A 19799-nucleotide genomic window follows, 5' to 3' on the forward strand; every position below is an offset into this window, starting at 1 on the left:
CGCCTGCCACCACGCCCAGCTAATTTTTGTATTTTTTTTTTTTTTTTTGAGACGGAGTTTCGCTCTTATTACCCAGGCTGGAGTGCAATGGCATGATCTCGGCTCACCGCAACCTCCGCCTCCTGGGTTCAGGCAATTCTCCTGCCTCAGCCTTCTGAGTAGCTGGGATTACAGGCTCGCGCCACCATGCCCAGCTAATGTTTTGTATTTTTAGTAGAGACGGGGTTTCACCATGTTGACCAGGATGGTCTCGATCTCTTGACCTCGTGATCCGCCCGCCTCGGCCTCCCAAAGTGCTGGGATTAGAGGCTTGAGCCACCGCGCCCGGCCTAATTTTTGTATTTTTTAATAAAGACGGGGTTTCACCATGTTGGCCAGGATGGTCTCAATCTCTTGATCTGGTGATCCGCCCGCCTCGGCCTCCCAAAGTGCTGGGATTACAGGCGTGAGCCACCGCGCCCGGCCAGATTCTTCTTTTATAGCCCACAAACTTCTCTGGGAAGTGAGGCAATTAAGTGTGTCAAGTATGATGGTCTTGAATGGGGCCCAGAGGTGGTAAAATTTTATATGTGTACCTGGTTCACCTGGTATAGCTAAAAATACTGATGTCCAGGCTTTACCTTTCTAGATTCTGATACATAAAGCGACACTTTACATATTAAATAAGGTGCTCTAAGTGTTTCTGAAGTTAAGGAACATTTTGGACCATCAAACCGAGCAATTTACTCAAAGGCCGCATACTGGAATTTAGCACGTCGTGCTGCTGTTGCCACGGTTTTAATTTTTTCCTAGGCTGAGGCTTTCCAGACTGTTGTTTTTTTTCCTCCCTTCTTTGCAGATGGATTTTGCAGGCTGTTAAATCCCATCCCCGAAGAACTGCCCTGACAGTGCCCCCTTCCTAAGTGCTGTTAGAGGAACCTGAGCTTGCGAGGTAGACCGTGGCCATGTGACTGCTAAACTCGTTGCCAGCGGCGCGGCCATTTTTGAGGCGGGCACCCAACCTCTTGCCCTGTAAACTGCGGGGTAGCGGGGACGCAGTTACCAGTACTCAAGATGGCCACCGCGCCCGCTAGTCAGCTCGCTAGCCCGCGCGCCAGTGCGCCAGTACGAGACGCGCGGTGGCCCGTGGTGCCCGGGGACGATCTCCAGCCCTCCGCCTGGGGCGGAGCGCCCGCCTCCCTCCAGCTGCGGCCAATCAGCACGCGGGGCCGGCTCGCCCGGGGCGGCCCGCGCGCGGGGTGTGTGAGGACGCGCTCCCAGTCGCTGAGTGCCTGAGCAGGGAAGCAGTTGCTGTGATACCTGCTGCCCTATCGCACGCAGAGCATCGGACGCGGGCGCCGTGGCGAGGGGTAGGAGGGCGAAGCCATGACGTCCGTCAGGTAACGAGCTGGCGGCCGCCTCGACTGCTCCGGGCTGGGTGTTAGCCTCCCGAGCGCCGGAGCACTGTCGCCCCTTCTCGCGGGTGGTCTGGAGCCTGCCTCCGCCGCCGGTGCCCCTCGTGTTGGGGGTTCCCTCCGCACTTTTCATTTGGGCATTTCTTCTTTCCTCAGAAGTTTTCGGGTTTGTGGCACATTGCGGAGTCCTGTGTGTTGCTGCTTGGTTGAGGTGACCCTCTCCTAGGTGCCAGGGTTGCAAGCGTTTTTGGGTGTGTAGTGGATTTTCCATGAAAAACGTGCCCCACCCGCACCCCCGCGGGGCGGCCCAGGGCCCGAGGGAACGTGGCGTGCACAGTGTGTGTCATGCCTGCGTGTCATGCCTTCTGACAGAACTTCATTGTTGGCCGGGAGCATACCTGCAAAGTTGGCTCTTCTCTGATGCAGGTACATTGTCCTCAAGTTGTGAAATTGTGTGTCTCTTAAATGTTTGCTCATGACTGGAATTAGGACCCTCGTTCCCGAGGTTACCATCTTGTTTCGTTACTCCTTTTATCTGAGGGTCACAAGTGAAATGAGTTGAGAGATATTGGGCATGTAGCGAAAGCCATGAAACTGGAGACTTTTCCCCCAATTGTTCTTCTAGTTTGGAAGGTTCTTTTTTTTGTTGTTGTTAATGGCGACAGGATAATGGGCTTGTCCACTTTCTCCCAGTAGCCTTGACTGAATGTTTAATTTACGCTAGTTCAACTATTTATAAAAAGAGATAAATTTCTTTATGTACGCAGTGTCCTGACTGGTCTTTTTAAAAAGCAGAACTTGGGCGTTATTGTTCCAGAGAAAGGGAGGCCCAGCACAAAAATGTGAAGAGAAATAAAATAAGCTCATTTTTGGTTTGTGAGCTTTCCAGGCTTCACATGTCCTGGTGATTTAAGGTGATTCTGAATGGTAACTTTTACTACCTTGTGTTTAAGAGATAGCTTGAGAACCTAACCCTCGGTAAGATCAAGTAAGATACTAAGATAAAACTGTGCTAAATTGGGACACTGTCTCTTAAATTGCGTAATTCTGTATTTTTTTTTTTTTTAAGACGGTGTTTCACCCTTGTTCCCCAGGCTGGAGTGCAATGGCGCGATCTTTGCTCCCTGCACCCTCCGCCTACTGGGTTCAAGCAATTCTCCTGCCTCAGCCACCCGAGCAGCTGGGACTACAGGCGCCCGACACCACGCCCTGCTAATTTTGTATTTTTAGTAGAAATGGGGTTTCACCATATTGGTCAGGCTGCTCTTGAACTCCTGACCTCAAGTGATCCACCTGTCTCGGCCTCCCAAAGTGCTGGGATTACAGGCGTGAGCCACCGCGCACAGCCTAAATTGCATAATCCTGTGCTAACACAGACAAAGTACTTATCTCATTATGCAGAAGGAGATTCAGGTGCTGAAACATGGAGACCCACATGGAAAGATTTCACAGTAAATTATATTGGGGCCTATAAATCTACCTTTAAAAGCTAACAGTATTTTATGATGAATTAGATTTAGGCTGTTATACCTAGAGTTAATTCCCCTTTTTCCCATTTCCACTTCCATCATCACAGAATGCTACTAATTAGGTGTACGGGTCACATAATTTCTGGGTTAAGAATCAGGTGTTATGTGGATTCAGTTTTAATTATCATCTTCCTGACCATGCCTCTTTGGAGAAATATCCAAATCTAAAGCTTGTGCTGTTTAACAAGTGACATCAGGGTGTATCTTTTTAAGGAAGAGGTTGATAATTGTTTTTAAAAGACTGATGTAAAGATTGATACCAATCTTACTTGACATGTTTTGAAAGGATGGATTAACTGATAATAAAATTTATTTATGCTTGTTTTTTCAGATGTCAGTTTGTATTTTATATAATCTTGAACTGTAGTAACATGACTTGAAAAATCTATTTCAGATGTTAAACCAGTTACTGCATTTTACACCTGAGGAAACTGAGGAAGAAAATTTGAGTGCTTTGTGCAAAATCAGTTAGTGGCAAAGTTAGGAATTGAATCCAGATTTCCATGATCTAGTGCTCTGCATGGTGCCTTTATAGAAACAATATACTACTTAAATTTCCTGAAAAAGCTGCTTCGGTGGACATCAATTATAAAGTATCATATGAGAGACAACTATAGTAACTCTTTTACTTTCTTCTCATCCTGCAAAGACTTGATTACTGGGGTTCAGAAGCAGGCAGGGTTAGCCAAGAGAACACAACTGCTGGGTGTTGGGAAGAAGAGCAGGAAGGCCACTGAAAGTGAAGTGACTCTGTATGGTGATAGTTTTGAATGAGTTGGTAATTCTACAGATACCAGCCATTTCCTAGTGAACACTACATATAATGCAATTATGCCATATCTTTAGTTTTTGCATTCATGATATCAGGCATGTTCCTATCAGAGGCGTTTGAATCAGAGTGACTCCATCTTGAATAGGGGCTGGGTAAAATAAGGCTGAGACCTACTGGGCTGCATTCCCAGGAGGTCAGACATTCTTAGTCTCAGGATGAGATAGGAGGTTGGCAGAGATACAGGTCACAAAGACCCTACAACAGGATGCAGTAAAGAAGCCAGCAAAAACTTACCAAAACCAAGGTGGCGATGACAGTGACATCTGATCGTCCTCACTGCTCATTATACACTAATTATAATACATTAGCATGCTAAAAGACACTTCCACCAATGCCATGACAGTTTACAAATGCCATGGAAACAGTCAGACCTTACCCTATAGAGTCTAAAAAGGTGAGAGACCCTCAGTTCTGAGAACTCATCTCTTTCATGGAAAACTCATGATTAATCCACTGCTAATTTAGCATATAATCAAGAAATAACAAAAACAATATACTCAGTTGAGCAGCCCATCCTCCTGCCCTGTCTTTGGAGTAGTCATCTTTTTGTTTCTTTACTTTTCTAATAAACTTGCTTTCACTTTATGGACTTGTCGTGAATTCTTCCTTGCATGAGGCCTAAGAACCCTCTCTTGGGGTCTAGATTGGGACCCCTTTATGTTAACATTCCCATTTTGTGCTCAGTCTAACAGTAGCTTAAAAGGTTGGTATTATTGACCTCCTTTTACTGATAAGCTGAATGATTACAAGATATCCATTAATGACTTTGTGTCCGATGTTCTTGTTTTTACACCATCCTTAAAATAATTGTTAAATGTGGTAATGTGACTTTTCATAGGAATGGCTATGAAAGAATATAGGATTGGAAATCAATGAGGACCAATGGTCAGAATATCAAATGAGGGCCTTTTTATGAGTTACTGATCTTCCATTTGTCTTTTCTATTCTGGACATTTGTTTAATGAAATAACTCAGTAGTAGAGATATGCATCCTACCAGTGTTAGATAAGTGTAAAAGTGCTTTTAAATTTTAAAGCATTTTTAAAATGAAGTAAAAGCACTTTGAGCACTTAGAGAATGGTGTCATCTGAAAAAAAAAAAGTTTAAATCTTAAATTTTTAGATAGGAAACAAACTTACCTATCTAATTCTGTCATTTTACAGTTGAAGAAATTAAAGCCCAGAGATACTGTGCTGTGTTCAAGTTCACACAGTTACATATCTTGAACTAGATATGAGATCTTTGCATACCTTGTTCAGTGCTCTTTCTAGAGTAGCATACAACTATTAGGAATTTCTAAATAATGATATTTTTGGTCCCTTTAGGAATTCCTAAATAATGGTTTTAAATAAAAACTTTTTTTTTTAAACTTAAGATCTTTGAATATGGCTGGAGATAATCTTTTATCATTTGTTTCTATTAATTACTGATGAAGAGTCTAAATTTATAGCCTTTGAAACCAAGTATCCTTGGAGAACAGCTTATATCCTTTGTTTTATATATCAGATTCCTACTGGTCTTCATTTGGGAAATGATAAAACATATTTGATAAATTGATGTGTTTCTCATTTTAAATTGGACCAATAGTTAAGTTGGCGCCTGAGTTAAATTCAGGAGACAGAGGAAAATGCAGAATGTCAGGATTCAAAGAAGATCTTACTTAGCATTTTACTTTTTTTGCTTTTCTAAACTGGACCTTGTGTCCAAAGTAAAGTGAAATGTCCTACTTAGACAGTGGTAGAGCCTAAGATAGAATTTAGATCTTCTGACTCCTACTTTATGCATTTTTTCACTGAGCGACATTATTTCAAAATTCCCCTCTGAATATTGCCTTGTTTTCCTAACATAAGTGTCTAGTCTGGTTTTGGGCATTGCTTACAGTTGGGTTTGTGCCAGGGAAGACTGGGGAATGGAGTTGGGGAGTGTTTGTTGTAGAGCTATGGAGCCCTATTCTTTGGTCTGCCCAGATAGGTCAGGTTTGGTCTAAAACTATTCTGGGATTCTGGACATCACTGTGCCCTACATGATGATTCTGGAACCACTTTTGTGGGTTAAGCCTACATTGGAAAATTTATGTGGACAGTGGGTGGGGTCCTGGGGTATTTTCCTTCTGAGACTCAAAACTTTTTGCGGTATGTCCGATAGAATCTGCCAGGTCACTCAGAACATTCATATGGAGACTAAAATCTGGCTAAGATTGAAACTGTCTTTGTTGAGTTGGTTTCTTTAGAGCCTTTAAACAGTTTTCAAACTCATTTTTACTAAAATAAGAGTTGTAAATTCACATTATTGCACAATTTTTTTTATGCTGTGGGATTTCTTAGAGAGGTAAGTGAACTTTTAAAATAAAATGAAATTGTTTCATTTATGGAATATTTTGAATAACTAAAACAGTAATCTTTCTTTCATGTACAATGTTGTCAGCCGTTAATGCTATTTATAAATAGGTCATCTTTGTTTGAAAAAAGCATATAAAGTTTTCTAACTCCAAATCTTTCCAGCTACAATATTGCTGCATTAAGCAGAACTGTCAAAGATACAACTTGAACCAAAGTGATTTTCTAGACTGTTTGAATGTTAATCTTTCCTGTAATATTGGTGAACAATTGTGTCTCCTTACCTCTTCATACCTCCTTGGTTTTATTTTATTTTTTTGTTTTTTGAGACAGGGTTTTGCTCTGTTGCCCTTGGTGGAGTGTGGTGGTATGAACATAGCTCACTGCAACCTCAGCCTCTGGGTTCAAGCAATCCTCCCACTTCAGCCTCCTAAGTAGCTGGGAATATTCCCACTTGTAGTCCCTATAGTTCCACCTGTAGTCCTGTAGTCTCACCTTTGTATTTTTTGTAGAGACGGGGTTTCGCCATATTGCCCAGGCTGGTTTTGAATTCCAGAGCTCAAGTGATTCACCCACTTAGACCTCGCACAGTGCTGGCTGGGCCTCCCAAAATGCTGGGATTACAGGTGTGAGCTGCTGTGCCCAGCCACATCCTTGTTTTTAAATTGGTATTTAAAAAAATACTATGGAAGGGCATAGTGGCACATGCCTGTAATCTCAGCACTCTGGGAGGCCAAAGTGGATCACTTTGAGGCCAGGAGTTCAAGGTCAGCCTGGGCAGTATGGCAAAACCCTATCTCTACAAACAATATGAAAATTTGCAGGGTGTGGTGGTGTGCGCCTGTAGGCCCAGCTGCTAGAGAAGGTGAGTCAGGAGGATCCCTTGATCTTGTAATGAAATATACTATTAATAAAATAAAAATACTGTAATAAAACATAGATATACTTTTTTTTTACTTTTTACTTTTTTAGCTGGCATTCTGGTCTGAGATTTTAATTTTTTAAATAGCAAAACTAGGTTATGAATAGGATGACCATATGTCCCGGTTTGCCCAGGACAATCCTGGATCATCTCTGTTATCCTAACATTATCATGCTGATTTTTTTCTTTTGTAGACACAGGGTCTTGCTCTGTTGCCCAGCTGGAGTGCAGCAGTGTGATCATGGCTCATTGTAACCTTGAACTCCTGGGCTCAAGTGATCCTCCCACCTCAGCTTTCCAGAGAGGCTGGGACTATAAACACACACCACCACGCCTGGGGTCTTTCCATGTTGCTGAGGCTATTCTTAAACCTCCTGACCTCAAACTCTTGGTCAAGTGATCCTCCCGCCTCAGCCTCCTAAAGTGCTGGGATTATAGGCATGAGCCACTATGCCTGGCTATCCTGACATAATTATTAATAGACACATAAATGTGTCTCATTTACTCTCAAAAGTTACCCATTTGGATAATAAATTATCTGGTCACTTATATATACATTATAATCATTTTGTTGTACTAGGTTTTGCTTATTGAAATGTTATTTGAAATAGGACCGTAAGATAATGGAATACTGGTCTATTTTGGGTACATTTGGATGCTTTTCATTGGTCAAACATTTTTATTGTATGGAGAGGTCTGAGTGTAGAAATGTAGTATATTGAACAGTAAGGCACATGATTTGAAATTATTTGTTATCTGACTTTTGGCAGGTTATATAACCTTGAGGAACCTCTTGTTTCCTCATCCATTAAACAGAGATAATAGCAATATCCTACATGGGTGTTTTGAAGGTATTAAAGAGTGACATATCAAAAAATGCATTTTAAGCTGAAAATTGTTATATAAGTGTTATGTCACATGTGTGACTTTCTCCAAATTGAATTTAAAATGAGTAATTTTACCTAGTTTAGGGGAACCTACTATTTGATAGAGCACTGGCAGTGTTTTGGTGTAAAGGGGAGCAGGGAAATAATGGTAGTTGGAAGTATATGCTGGGCTGAGGTTTTCTGCAGGGAGAGTTTGAAATTTTAACATTTGTGTGTCGAAAACAGTGATCCAATAGAAAGCAGAAAAAAATAGATGATGCTTGACAGAAGGAATAGATCAGTGTTGTTGAGTAGGCAAGAAGGATAGAATCTAGAATACAGATGGAAGGATTGGTTTTACATAACCAAGAGACATTTCCCTAGTTTGTTTAGTTTTTTTAAAATGCCAACAATATATAATATATATATATATATATTTTAAACAGAGTCTTGGTCTGTTGCCCAGGTGGGAGTGCAGCTGCCCAATCTCGGCTCACTGCAACCTACCTTTCCTGGGCTCAAAGGATTCTCTTGCCTCAGCCACCTAAGTAGCTGGGTTACAGTTGCACACCACCGAGTTGGGCTAATTTTTTTATTTTTTGGTAGAGAAAAAATTTCACCATGTTGGCAGGCTGGTCTGGAACTCCTAACCTCAAGTGATCTGCCTGCCTCAGCCTCCCAAAGTACTGGGATTACAGGCATGGGCCACTGTGCCTGGCTCTCTCAATATAATTTATATAAAGTCAAATCAGCCTTTTGTTTCCTTTCACCTTTCCCTTTCTCTTTCCCTTCCTTTCCCCTTTTCTCTCTTCTTTCCCCTTTCCTTTCTCCTTTTCCCTCCCCAGGGTCTTACTTTGTCACTCAGGCTTGAGTGCAGTGGCGCAAACACGTCTTACTGCAACCTTGACTTCCCCAGCGCAAGCCATCCACTTGCTTTAGCTCCCCAGGTAGCTGGGACTACAGGTGTGCACCACCATGCCTGCCTTTTTTTTTTTTTTTTTTTTGTATTTTTTGTAACAATGTCAGGAGAGTGGGGTGCGGGGCTGGGGGGCATCTTGCCATGTTGACCAGGCTGGTCTTGAACTTGTGAGCTCAAGCGATCCACCTGCCTCAGCCTCCCAAAGTGTTGGTATTACAGGTGTGTAATCTCACTGTGCCTGACTCAGCCTCTCTTTAATTAATTCTGTCCCCCTTCCCACCTAGGCAAACACTCTGACTTCTTTTACTGTAGATATTATTTTGCCTATTCTAGAACTTCACATAAATTGAATCATACAGCAAGGAATATTTTGTGTCTGATTACTTTTATTCAATATAATAATTTTGAGATTCACCCATTTTGATGTGTGTATCAGTAGTTTGTCCCTTTTATTGCCAAGAAATATTCCATTATATGTATGTAGCAATAAGTCTCCTGTTAATGGACTTTGGGTTATTTCCAGTGTTTGGTCACTATGAATAAAGTTGCTATGAACATTTTTGTATATATCTTTACATGGACTTGGGTAAATACCTAGGAGTGAAATTAGGGTAGAATTTACGTTTAAATTTAGAAACCGCTAAACTTTTCCAAAAGAAAAATTTACCGTAATACATTTTATATTCCCACCAGTGGTTTTATGAAAGTTCAGTTTTCCACATTCTTGACAATGTTTGGCATTTTAAAATTGAGGCATTCTGGTTAGAGTATAGTTGTATTTCATCATGGTTTTAGTTTATGTCCATGATGGCTGATAGTGATATGATTATTGGCCATTTGCTTATCTTTTAATCTGAAGTGTCAGTTCAATTCTGAAATATTATGATTCAATAATATTTCTTTGTATAGATATGCCATGATTTATCCATTTATCATTTGATAGATATTTGGGTTATTTTCACTTTGGGCCTATTGTGAATAATGGTGCTATAAACATTTATGTACAAGTTTTTATTAAACATTTATGTACAACCCCATTTTATTGGGTTGTCTTTTTGTTGCTGATTTGTAGGAGTTCTTTTTATATCTGAATACAAGTTATTTGCCAGGTTTGTCAGATTTTACACACACACACACACACACACACACACAATATTTTCTCCTGATCTGAACAATGTCTTTTGAGAGCAGAACTTTCAAATTTTGAGCAAGTTGAATTTGTTGATTTATTTTATGGTATTACCTTTTCTAAGAAGTCTTTCCTTACCCTCTGCTAGGCTTGTGAAACTATTATTTTTTTTTCTATAAGCTTTATAGTTTATCTTTTGTATTTAGGCCTATTATCTATCTTGAACTAATCTTTTGCTGTCATGTAACGGTTTCTCAAAGGGATTCTCAATTGATTAGCTATGGGTCTTTTCTTGGATTGATTCTATTCTGTTGGTCTATTTGTATCTCCTTATGCCAAGACCACACTGTCTTAATTATTTAGCTTTGTAAGATTGGTATTGTTACTTTAAGTTTTGATAGAATTCAGCAGTGAAGCCATGTGGGCCTGAAGTGTTTTTGCGGGAAAGAGGAGAAGGTTTTAAATTAGTTTAATTACTTTAACTGCTATATAAGCATCCAGATTCTTCATTTTTTCCTGTGTCAGTTTGGAAAGTTGCATTTTTAAATGAATTTATTTTAAATTTTTGAGTCGTTATATAGTTGTTCATAAGATTTCTTAATATTCTGCTATTGCCTGTATGAGCTCCTCTATTTCTCCATTTGTATTCTTGATGTTGGTACTTCTTTTGAATTTTTGGATCAGTTTTACTAGGGTTTCAGCAATTAATCTTTTCAAAAACCCAGATTTTAATTTTGTTGGATTTCTGTTTTTATTTTTATTTTATTTTTATTATTTATTTATTTATTTATTTATTTTTTGGAGACGGAGTTTCGCTCTTGTTACCCAGACTGGAGTGCAATGGCGCCATCTTGGCTCACCGCAACCTCCGCCTCCTGGGTTCAAGCAATTCTCCTGCCTCAGCCTCCTGAGTAGCTGGGATTACAGGCACGCGCCACCATGCCCAGCTAATTTTTTGTAGTTTTAGTAGAGACAGGGTTTCACCATGTTGACCAGGATGGTCTCGATTTCTTGACATCGTGATCCACCCACCTCGGCCTTCCAAAGTGCTGGGATTACAGGCGTGAGCCACCGCGCCCGGCCCGACATTTTTAATACATCTATTTTTATATCCTTTTCCTCCCTTTTTTTTTTTTTTTGAAATACAACTCACAGAAATCACAAAAATAGTACAGAAAGTTCTTGTGCACTATTCACTCAACTTCCCCCAATGACATATCTTAGGTAACTATAGTGTGTTCCCAAACCAGGAGGCTGATTTCGGTATTATACAATAGTGTTAAGTTGACTATAGACTTTATTAGAATTTTACCAGTTTTGTATATACTTTTTAAATTGAGGGGATGGTGGTGTATAGTTCTATAAAATTTTGTCATGTCTGGATTTGTGTAGCTATTGCCACATTCAGGCTACCAAACTATTCTGTTACCACAAAGAAATGACTTCAAATTATTTCTTTATGGTTATGAATCCTAACCCCTGGCAACTACTGACCTGTTTTCCATCACTGTAATTTTGTAACTTTGAGAGTGTTATATAAATGGAATCATATAGTATGTAACCCATAGATATGGCTTTTTTTTTTCACTTAGTACCATGTCTTTGAGATCCATTCAAGTTGTTGTATGTGTTACAGTTCATTTCTTTTTATTGCTTCTCTTTTATGGGTGTACCATAGCTTCTTTACCAATTTACTGGTTGGAGGACATTTATGTTTCCAGATTTTTACCTTTTTTCTTAGAGATATGGTCTTGCTTACTCTGTCACTCAGGCCAGAGTGTATTGGCGTGATCACTGCACACTATAGTCCTCCTGGGCTTAAAGAATTATTCCACCTCAGCCTCCTGAGGAGCTAGGACTATAGACATGCACAAGGGCACCCAGCTAATTATTTTTATTTTTTTGTGGAGATGAAGTCTCACTATGTTGCCCAGGCTGGTCTTGAACTCCTGGCTTCAAGTGATCCTCCCACCTCAGCCTCCCAAAGTGCTGGGATTATAGCTGTGAGCTAACATGGCTGGCCTAGTGTTTTATCTTTACAAATAAATCTGTTAGGAACTCTGTACACTTAAGTGTTTCTTTCTCTAAGATAAATAATGTGTAGTGTGATTCCTTAATTTTTGATGTGTCTGCCTGTTTTGCTAATTACCAAAAGAAGAATGCTAAATTAAGATTATATATTTGCCAATTTCTTTTGTTTCTAAGTTTTTAAAGTATTTTGAAGCCATTTTATTTGGTGTGTACACACTTTGTACTGTGTTGTATTATTGCCTTTTCTTGATGATTTGACCTATTTTCATGAAATCCCTTTATATCTGGCGATACTCCATATTTTAAAGTTTACCTTATCTGTTATTAATATAGCCACTGTAATTTATGATTAGTGTTTTCATGGTGTGTCTTTTTTCTAACTTTTTATTTTCAAATCTTCTGTGTCTTTATAAAAGTGTACTTGGGCTGGGCATACTGGCTCATGCCTGTAATTCTAGAACCTAGGGAAGCTGAGGCAGGAGTATAGCTTGAGCCCAAGAGTTTGAGACCAGCCTGGGCAACAGAGGGAGACCCAGTCTCTACTAAAAAGAAAAAAATTAACTGGGCATGGTGGCTATAGTCCCAGCTTCTTGGGAGGCTGAGGTGAGAGAATCTCTTGAGCTGGGGAGGTTGATGCTGCAGTGGGCCATGATTACACCACTGCCCTCTAGCCTGAGCAACAGAAGAGCCTGTCTCAAAAAAAGAAAGAAAGAAAGGAAAGATCAGAACCTAGAATCACAGAATTTCTCAAAAACCCATGGAATGATCATATGCTAGCCATTGGGAATACAAATGCAATTAAGACTTCAAAAAAATCTTCCCTTTGTTGTCTAGGTGATTAAGATCAGTTGATTGAGATAAAGTTCAAAGCAATCCCTAAAATAAAAAGTTTTTCAAAGGACTTTTAGAACTGAGCTGGAGGGAATGAATGAATGTTTGGGAGGGAGGGATGCAGTGCCTTGATACATAGTACCAGGAGCCATTTTCTACATTATTATTGGCACTCTTGAGTTGTGTTGGGAGCAGCTTGTATATCTTATGTGGAAGCCCTTGGGTAGGAGTTGATCAGGAAAAATTTCCCAAGACAGGTAGCATATAGGAAATTTTAAAAAGATGAATGGGAGTTTGTCAGGCAAAGGAAGTAGAAGGACTTTACAGGCATAGTCTTAAATAACAGTGAGGCATTATGGTTAAATAGGTTGTATATGTTAGAATGGTGAGAGGTAAGGCTAAAGAATTACTAAATTTTGATGATCTTAATGTGTACATTTCTTCCCATTTTAACAACTCTGAAATTGGCATACATCTTAAAACTGTTTTGCATCATAATTGAAAATTAGGATTATTTTATGAATAATGGCATCTTAGATATGATAAAATATGGTAAGCTTGAGCTAGATTTAATGTCCTTTATGTTACACTTTTGGATTTTATCCTATACATAATCAGAAGCTAGGTTTTAAGTAGAAAAATACTGTGGCTAGAATTGTTTAAAATACAATTCTGGTGATACCGTGCAGGATTTATTGTGGCTAAAAAGTTGCTAGCAATGGAAATTCAGGCAATGTCTGTAGAAGGCCTAGTGCTCGTGGGTATATTGTGGGAGATCCTGGTACAAGAAGTGTTTGATAAAACCAAGATGATGTCCTTACTATTAAGATGGGGCTAGTTGATGCAGAGAGAAGAGTCATGTATAAGGCTGAGGTTTCTGGATTTAAAGAGAAGATGACTGGTGTAACAGTTAAAGGCAGTCATTATTAGTGTTTATTCTGGCACCATAACATAACTAAACATTTCTGTTAGAGGGCTAATCAACATTCAAACATTAACATATTGATAGCCAAGAAAAAAAAATTTTTCTCAGGAACTCTTATATATATCCGTTTAAAATTTGTTGGTTGTCTAACAAAATAATAATTATAGTATTGGTTTATGTTGGCTGCAGCCTAAATTATGAGACATTTATAAAATTACCCCCCCCAAATAAAAAAGATTGTTGTTTTAGCATGCATTTAAAGTTTTTGGATACATAATAAGAAAATTATATCACTTCTGATATCTATTGTGAAGACCCTACCGCAACCATTCACAGTTTGTCAAGGGTAGATAGGACTCTTGCTTGAACTCTTCCAGGATATGTCATGGACTCCCTAATAACATTCAGGGAGGCATATGTGCAGGTTTGTTACATGGGTATACCATGTGATACTGAAGTTTGGGTTTGCAATGATCCCCGTCATCTAAGTAATGAACATAGTACTCAATATGCAGTTTTTCAGCTCTTGCTTTGCTCTCTCCCTCCCTGATTTTGGAATCTCCAGTGTCTATTGTCTTTGTGTTCCTGTGTACCCAGAGTTTAGCTCCCACTTATAAGTGAAAATGTGGTATTTGGTTTTATGTTTGTATGTTAATTTGTTTAGGATAATTCACCTGCATCCATATTGCTGCAAAGGACAGGATTTCATTCTTTTTTATGGCTGCATAGTATTCTGTGGTATATATGTATTGGATTTTCTTTATTCATTCTACCATTGATGGGCACCTAGGTTGATTCCATGTCTTTGCTATTGTGAAGTGTGCTGTGATAAACATTTAAGTGCAAAGTCTTTTTGGTAGAATAGTTCATTTTTCTTTGGGTATATACCCATAAGGAGATTGCTTAGTCAGATGGTAATTATATTTTTTAGTTTTTTGAGAGATCTTTAAACTTCTTTTCATAGGGGCTAAACTAATTTGCATTCCCATCAACAGTTTATAAGTGTTACTACCAAGAACCAGCTCGGTTGAGAGACCCCTACCTATGCTGCACTGAAGATATTTGAGAGGCAGACACCCAGATAGCACAACAGAGTGGATCTATCTTGGGGACCAACAGTCTGAGAGCTGGCAGGGCTGACAGCTCTCCAGACTGGAGGCCCCAAGCAGACTTTCATCCGCATATTTATTTGCTCTTAGACAGATGATTCTCATTAATACACAGGTGTTCTATACTTAAAAATATATCAAGAAGGCAGCTGTTACCTGCCTACCACTAATTACAAAGTATCCTCCATAAGGGAGTCATAGGGGCAGGGTAAACTTAATGTTCCTCAACATGTTGCCTTTTCTTTGCAACCTCCATAATGTCTGTTATTTTTTTATTTTTTAATAATAGTTATTCTGGGCCAGACATGGTGGCTCACATCTGTAATCCCAGCACTTTGGGTGGCTGAGGCGGGTGGATCAGCTGAGGCCAAGAGTTTGAGACCAGCCTGGCCAACTAAAATTACAAAAATTTGCCGGGCATGGTGGCAGGTGCCTGTAATCCCAGTTACTTGGGAGGCTGAGGTAGGAAAATGGCTTGAACCTGGGAGGTGGAGGTTGCAGTGAGCTAAGATTGCTCCATTGCACTCCAGCCTGGGTGACAAGAGCAAAACTCTGTGTCAAATCATAATAATAATAATTATTATTCTGATTGGTGTGAGATGGTATCTCATTGTAGTTTTGATTTGCATCTCTCCCAGTTAATCATCTTTTTTTCTAAATGGCTTTATGCTACCTCTAAAATGTCCTACATTTAATAGGCAAATCAAATGCTTAATAAACTGGTATGTTAGGTTTATTTTCAGGTCGAAACAAAGATAGTTATTTTTATATTTCTGTACCTTTTACGTATACACTTACTTTTAGAAGTATTTCTAACTTGTATTTTGTGTTTTTTTTTTTTAGAGAAAATACTCTCTTTGGAATGGGAAATCCTCTGCTTGACATCTCTGCTGTAGTGGACAAAGATTTCCTTGATAAGTAAGTATTAAACTCTTCATATGTACTATGTGGAACTTATATTTGAAGAAAAATGGATGAAAACTTTAGAAGTGAATTTGCTACCTAAAGTCTTCAATTAGAGGAAAAGTCAGGAAATTTTAAGTCAGGTAATAGCAAATATGGTATCATTAACTATTGAGTGAGCATAATTTTCCTTGAGAAAACTTACATATGTTGCTATTTTTGTTTAAAACTTTTTTGCTTATTATTTGGAAGAAGAAAGTTTATATGGTTTACCTGATTATTTAATTCCCCCAATTTTAAACTACTGTCAGTGAACTACATCCATAAAGGTATCATAATCTACAGCCATTCTACCCTGAGTGTGCCCAGTCTGGTTTCCTCTCAGAAGCTATAATGGGAGAAGAAAGATGATTAGAGAAGACAAGAGAATATGGAGGATGTAATTCAGAGGCCATGAAGCTCTGCTATTTCCCTTTTATAAGTAACTACGAGTGTTTTTAACTTAGCTGAGAAATCAGTTTGTTTATTTACCTAGGTATTTGAGGCCATTTGGTATAATACTCCCCCCTGGTGTCCTCATTTTCACTTTCTGAGGCCTCAGTTACTGATAGGACAGTGTAAGAAGACATTTTGAGAGAAAGACACATACCATGTCCATATAAATTTTATTATGGTATATTTTCACAATTGTTCTATTTTTAGTTGTCATTAATCTCTTACTGTGCCTCATTTATAAATGGGACTTTATCATAGGTGTGTATGAGTAGGAAAAACATTGTGTGTGTGTGTATATATATATATATGTGTGTGTGTGTGTGTATGTATATATATATATGTGTGTGTGTACATATATAGGGTTCGGTACTATCCACGGTTTCAGATACCCACTGGGTGTCTTACAATACATCTACCTCAGATAACGGGGGATTACTATGTGGAAAAGTTAAGTAGTAAAAAAGATTAATGATGAGAAAGCAAGATCCCCCAAAAACCGAGGTGAAATTTATGTCACATAAAATTGATCATTGTAACCATTTTAAAGTATACAATTCAGTGACTGCCAGTATATTCACAAATTTGTGCAACCATCACCACTGTCTAATTCAGTTTTCATCACCCCAAAATGAAATCCCATGCCCCTTAAGTAGTCATTCACTATTTCCTCCTCTACTCCTCTAGCCCAATCTCCTGGGAACCATCAGTGTACTTTGTTTTTATATGAATTCGTCTGTTCTGAGCATTTTATATAAATGGAATCATACGATATGTGATCTTTTGTGTTTTTATGTATGACCTTTTGTGTTTGGGCTTATTTTACTTATTGCTTTCAGGGTTCATGCATGTTGAAGCGTGTATCAGTTCTTCATTCTTTATAGTGGGATAATATTCCATTGTATGGATATACCACATTTTGTTTATCCATTCATTGGCTGATGGACACTTACATTGTTTTTATTTTTTTGTCTATTAGGAACAATGCTTCTTATGAACATTCATGTATAAGCTTTTGTGTGAGAATGTGTTTTCATTTCTCCTGGGTATACACATAGAAGTAGAACTGCTGGGTTACATGGTAATTCTGTGTTTAATTTCTAGAGAAACCACCAAACTGTTTTCCAAAGTAGCTGCACTATTTGCATTCCTACCAGTGATGTATAAGGGTTCCAGTTTCTCTAATCTTTGCCAAAGCTTTTATTTTATTTTTTAAATTACAGTCATATAAGTGGGTGTGAAATGATGTCTCATTGTGATTTTGATTTGCGTTTTTCTAATGAAAAACTTTTGAGGTTAGCATCTTTTTATACGGTTATTGGACATTTGTATATTTTTGGGAAAATGTTGAAAGTTCTTTGTCCATTTTTTAATTGGGTCATCGTCTTTTCATTAAGTTGTAAAAGTTCTTTTTATATTCTGGATACTAGACCCTTATCAGCTAGCATATGATTTGCAAATATTTTCTCCCATTCTGGGGATTTACTTTAATTTTTTGATAGTGTCTTTTGATATACAAAAGTTTTAAATTTTGATGATGTCCAATTTATTTTTCTTTTGTTGCTCATACTTTTGCTGTCATTTGTAAGAATCTGTTGTTAAATCCAGGATCGCAAAGATTTATGTCTGTGTTTTCTTCTAAGAGTTTTGTAGTTTAGGGTCTTAGATTTAGGCATTTGATCAATTTTGGGTTAATTTTTGTATAAGGTATGAAATAAGGGTTCAACATTATTCTTTTGCATGTGTAAATTCAATTGGATTAAAGTGACTATCTTTTCCCCATTGACTAATCTTAATACTCCTGACAAAAATCAGCCGACTATGGATATTTGGGTAAATTTCTGGACTCTATTCTATTCTATTGATAAATATGTCTGTCCTTAGGCCAGTATGACACTGGTGTGTGTGTGTGTGTGTTTGTGTGTGTGTGTTTGGAGACAGGGTCTTGCTCTGTCACCCAGGCTGGGGTGCAGTGGTGCACTCATAGCTTACTGAAACCTTGAACTCCTGGGTTCAAGTGATCCTTCTATTTCAGCCTCCGAAGTAACTGAGACCATATGCATGTACCACCATCCCTAGCTATTAAAAAAATTTTTCTGTGTATAAATGGGGTCTCCTTATGTCACCCAAGCTGGTCTCGAACTCAAGCCTGGCTTGATCCTAGGCTCATGTTGTCTTCTCACCTTGGCGTCCCAAAGTGCTGAGATTATAGGCATTAGCCACTATGCCTGGCCTGTACAACACTGTTTTGGTTACTGTAGCTTTGTAGTAAATTTTGAAGTCAGGAAGTGTAAGTCCTCCAACTTTCTTTTTTTCAAGTTTTTTGTTTTTTAATTAGAGATCCCTCACAATTCCATATAAGTTTTTGGGGATAGCTTTTTCATTTATGTAAAAAAGGCAGCTAGAATTTTGATTGGAATTAAATTGAATGTATAGATAAATACACAATTAAGTTTTCCAAGTTTTGAAGACAGAATGTCTTTCCACTTATTTAGGTCTTTTAAAAATTCAGCAGTGTTTAGTAGGTTTTTAGTGCTTATGTCTTACACTTCTTTGGCTAAATTTAATTTTATTATTTTTGATGCTATTGTAAATTGGGATTGTTTTCTTTCATTTTCTTATTGTTCATTGATAGTATATAGAAATATAAGTAATTATGGGGGACAATAATTTTTTCGAAACTTCTTTTTATATTCTGGAGATTACCCCATAACTATATTTGGATAAACTCAAATGTCAAAGGGTAAGGCAAAATTTATAAATGTGTTAATTTGACTTATGGTAATATAATAGGAAATGTGTTGGGGGCCTAGGATAAACTGGGAGATGTGTTTTATCCTAAGACATTCAGATAGAAATTTTAAAACACACTTTCCCAATCAGAAAATACTACAGTATACAGTTACATTAATGAATTTAGCTCTTTTGGTTACCTTGTACTTTTAAATAATATACTATACTTAAATTTCCTGTTCTGTCAAATTTCAGGCTGGGCACCGTGGCTCACGCCTATAATTCCAGCACTGTGGAGGGCCGAGGCAGGCAGATCACTTGAGGTCAGGAGTTCGAGACCAGCCTTTCCAACATGGCAAAACCCAGTGTCTACTAAAAATACAAAAAATTAGCCAGGCGTGATGGCACGCACCTGTAGTCTTAGCTACTTGGGTGGCTGAGGCAGGAGAATTGCTTCAACCTGGGAGGCAGAGGTTGCAGTGAGCTGAGATCGAGCCATTGCACTCCTGGGTGATAGAGTGAGACTGTCTCAAAATAATAAATAAACAAACCAAACCAAAACAAAAAACCCAAATTTCAGTGGAATCCCTTGACTTATTATGGAGAACGAGATTATTGGTGCCCCTCTTCTTCCCTCTGCAATGTCTTCCATCTTTCTACCTTCTTACTTCTATTAACTGTGTTTTAAAATTTTTGTATTAAGGTTGATGTTTTCATTCTGTTATCCATCTATAATTGTTTTCTCAACTTTGAATATAAATTGATAGTGAAAGTTGAAAATGATTTATCAACATTAACATTATTACTGTCTGTATCATTTATTTCAGAATTAAGTAGTGTACCAGGAG

The 19799-nt window shown here is 38.5% G+C and overlaps 1 protein-coding gene across 6 annotated transcripts in view; it reads left to right on the forward strand.

Moving 5' to 3' along the window:
• ADK (adenosine kinase) overlaps positions 1-19799 on the forward strand; it is a 566800-nt gene that overhangs the window by 24719 nt on the left and 522282 nt on the right. For 4 of the 6 annotated variants that reach the window (XM_032256142.1, XM_032256144.1, XM_032256146.1 and 1 more), the window contains exon 2: positions 15667-15741. In XM_032256142.1, coding sequence (XP_032112033.1) covers positions 15667-15741 — 75 coding nt within the window. Of the gene's footprint in view, positions 1-979; positions 1380-15666; positions 15742-19799 lie in introns of those variants that run through there. The other 2 variants (XM_032256143.1, XM_032256147.1) reach the window with 2 other exon arrangements.

The sequence above is a fragment of the Sapajus apella genome, unplaced genomic scaffold (assembly GCF_009761245.1).
Source record: "Sapajus apella isolate SASKATOON/1434 unplaced genomic scaffold, GSC_monkey_1.0 scaffold94, whole genome shotgun sequence".
Taxonomy (NCBI): domain Eukaryota; kingdom Metazoa; phylum Chordata; class Mammalia; order Primates; family Cebidae; genus Sapajus; species Sapajus apella.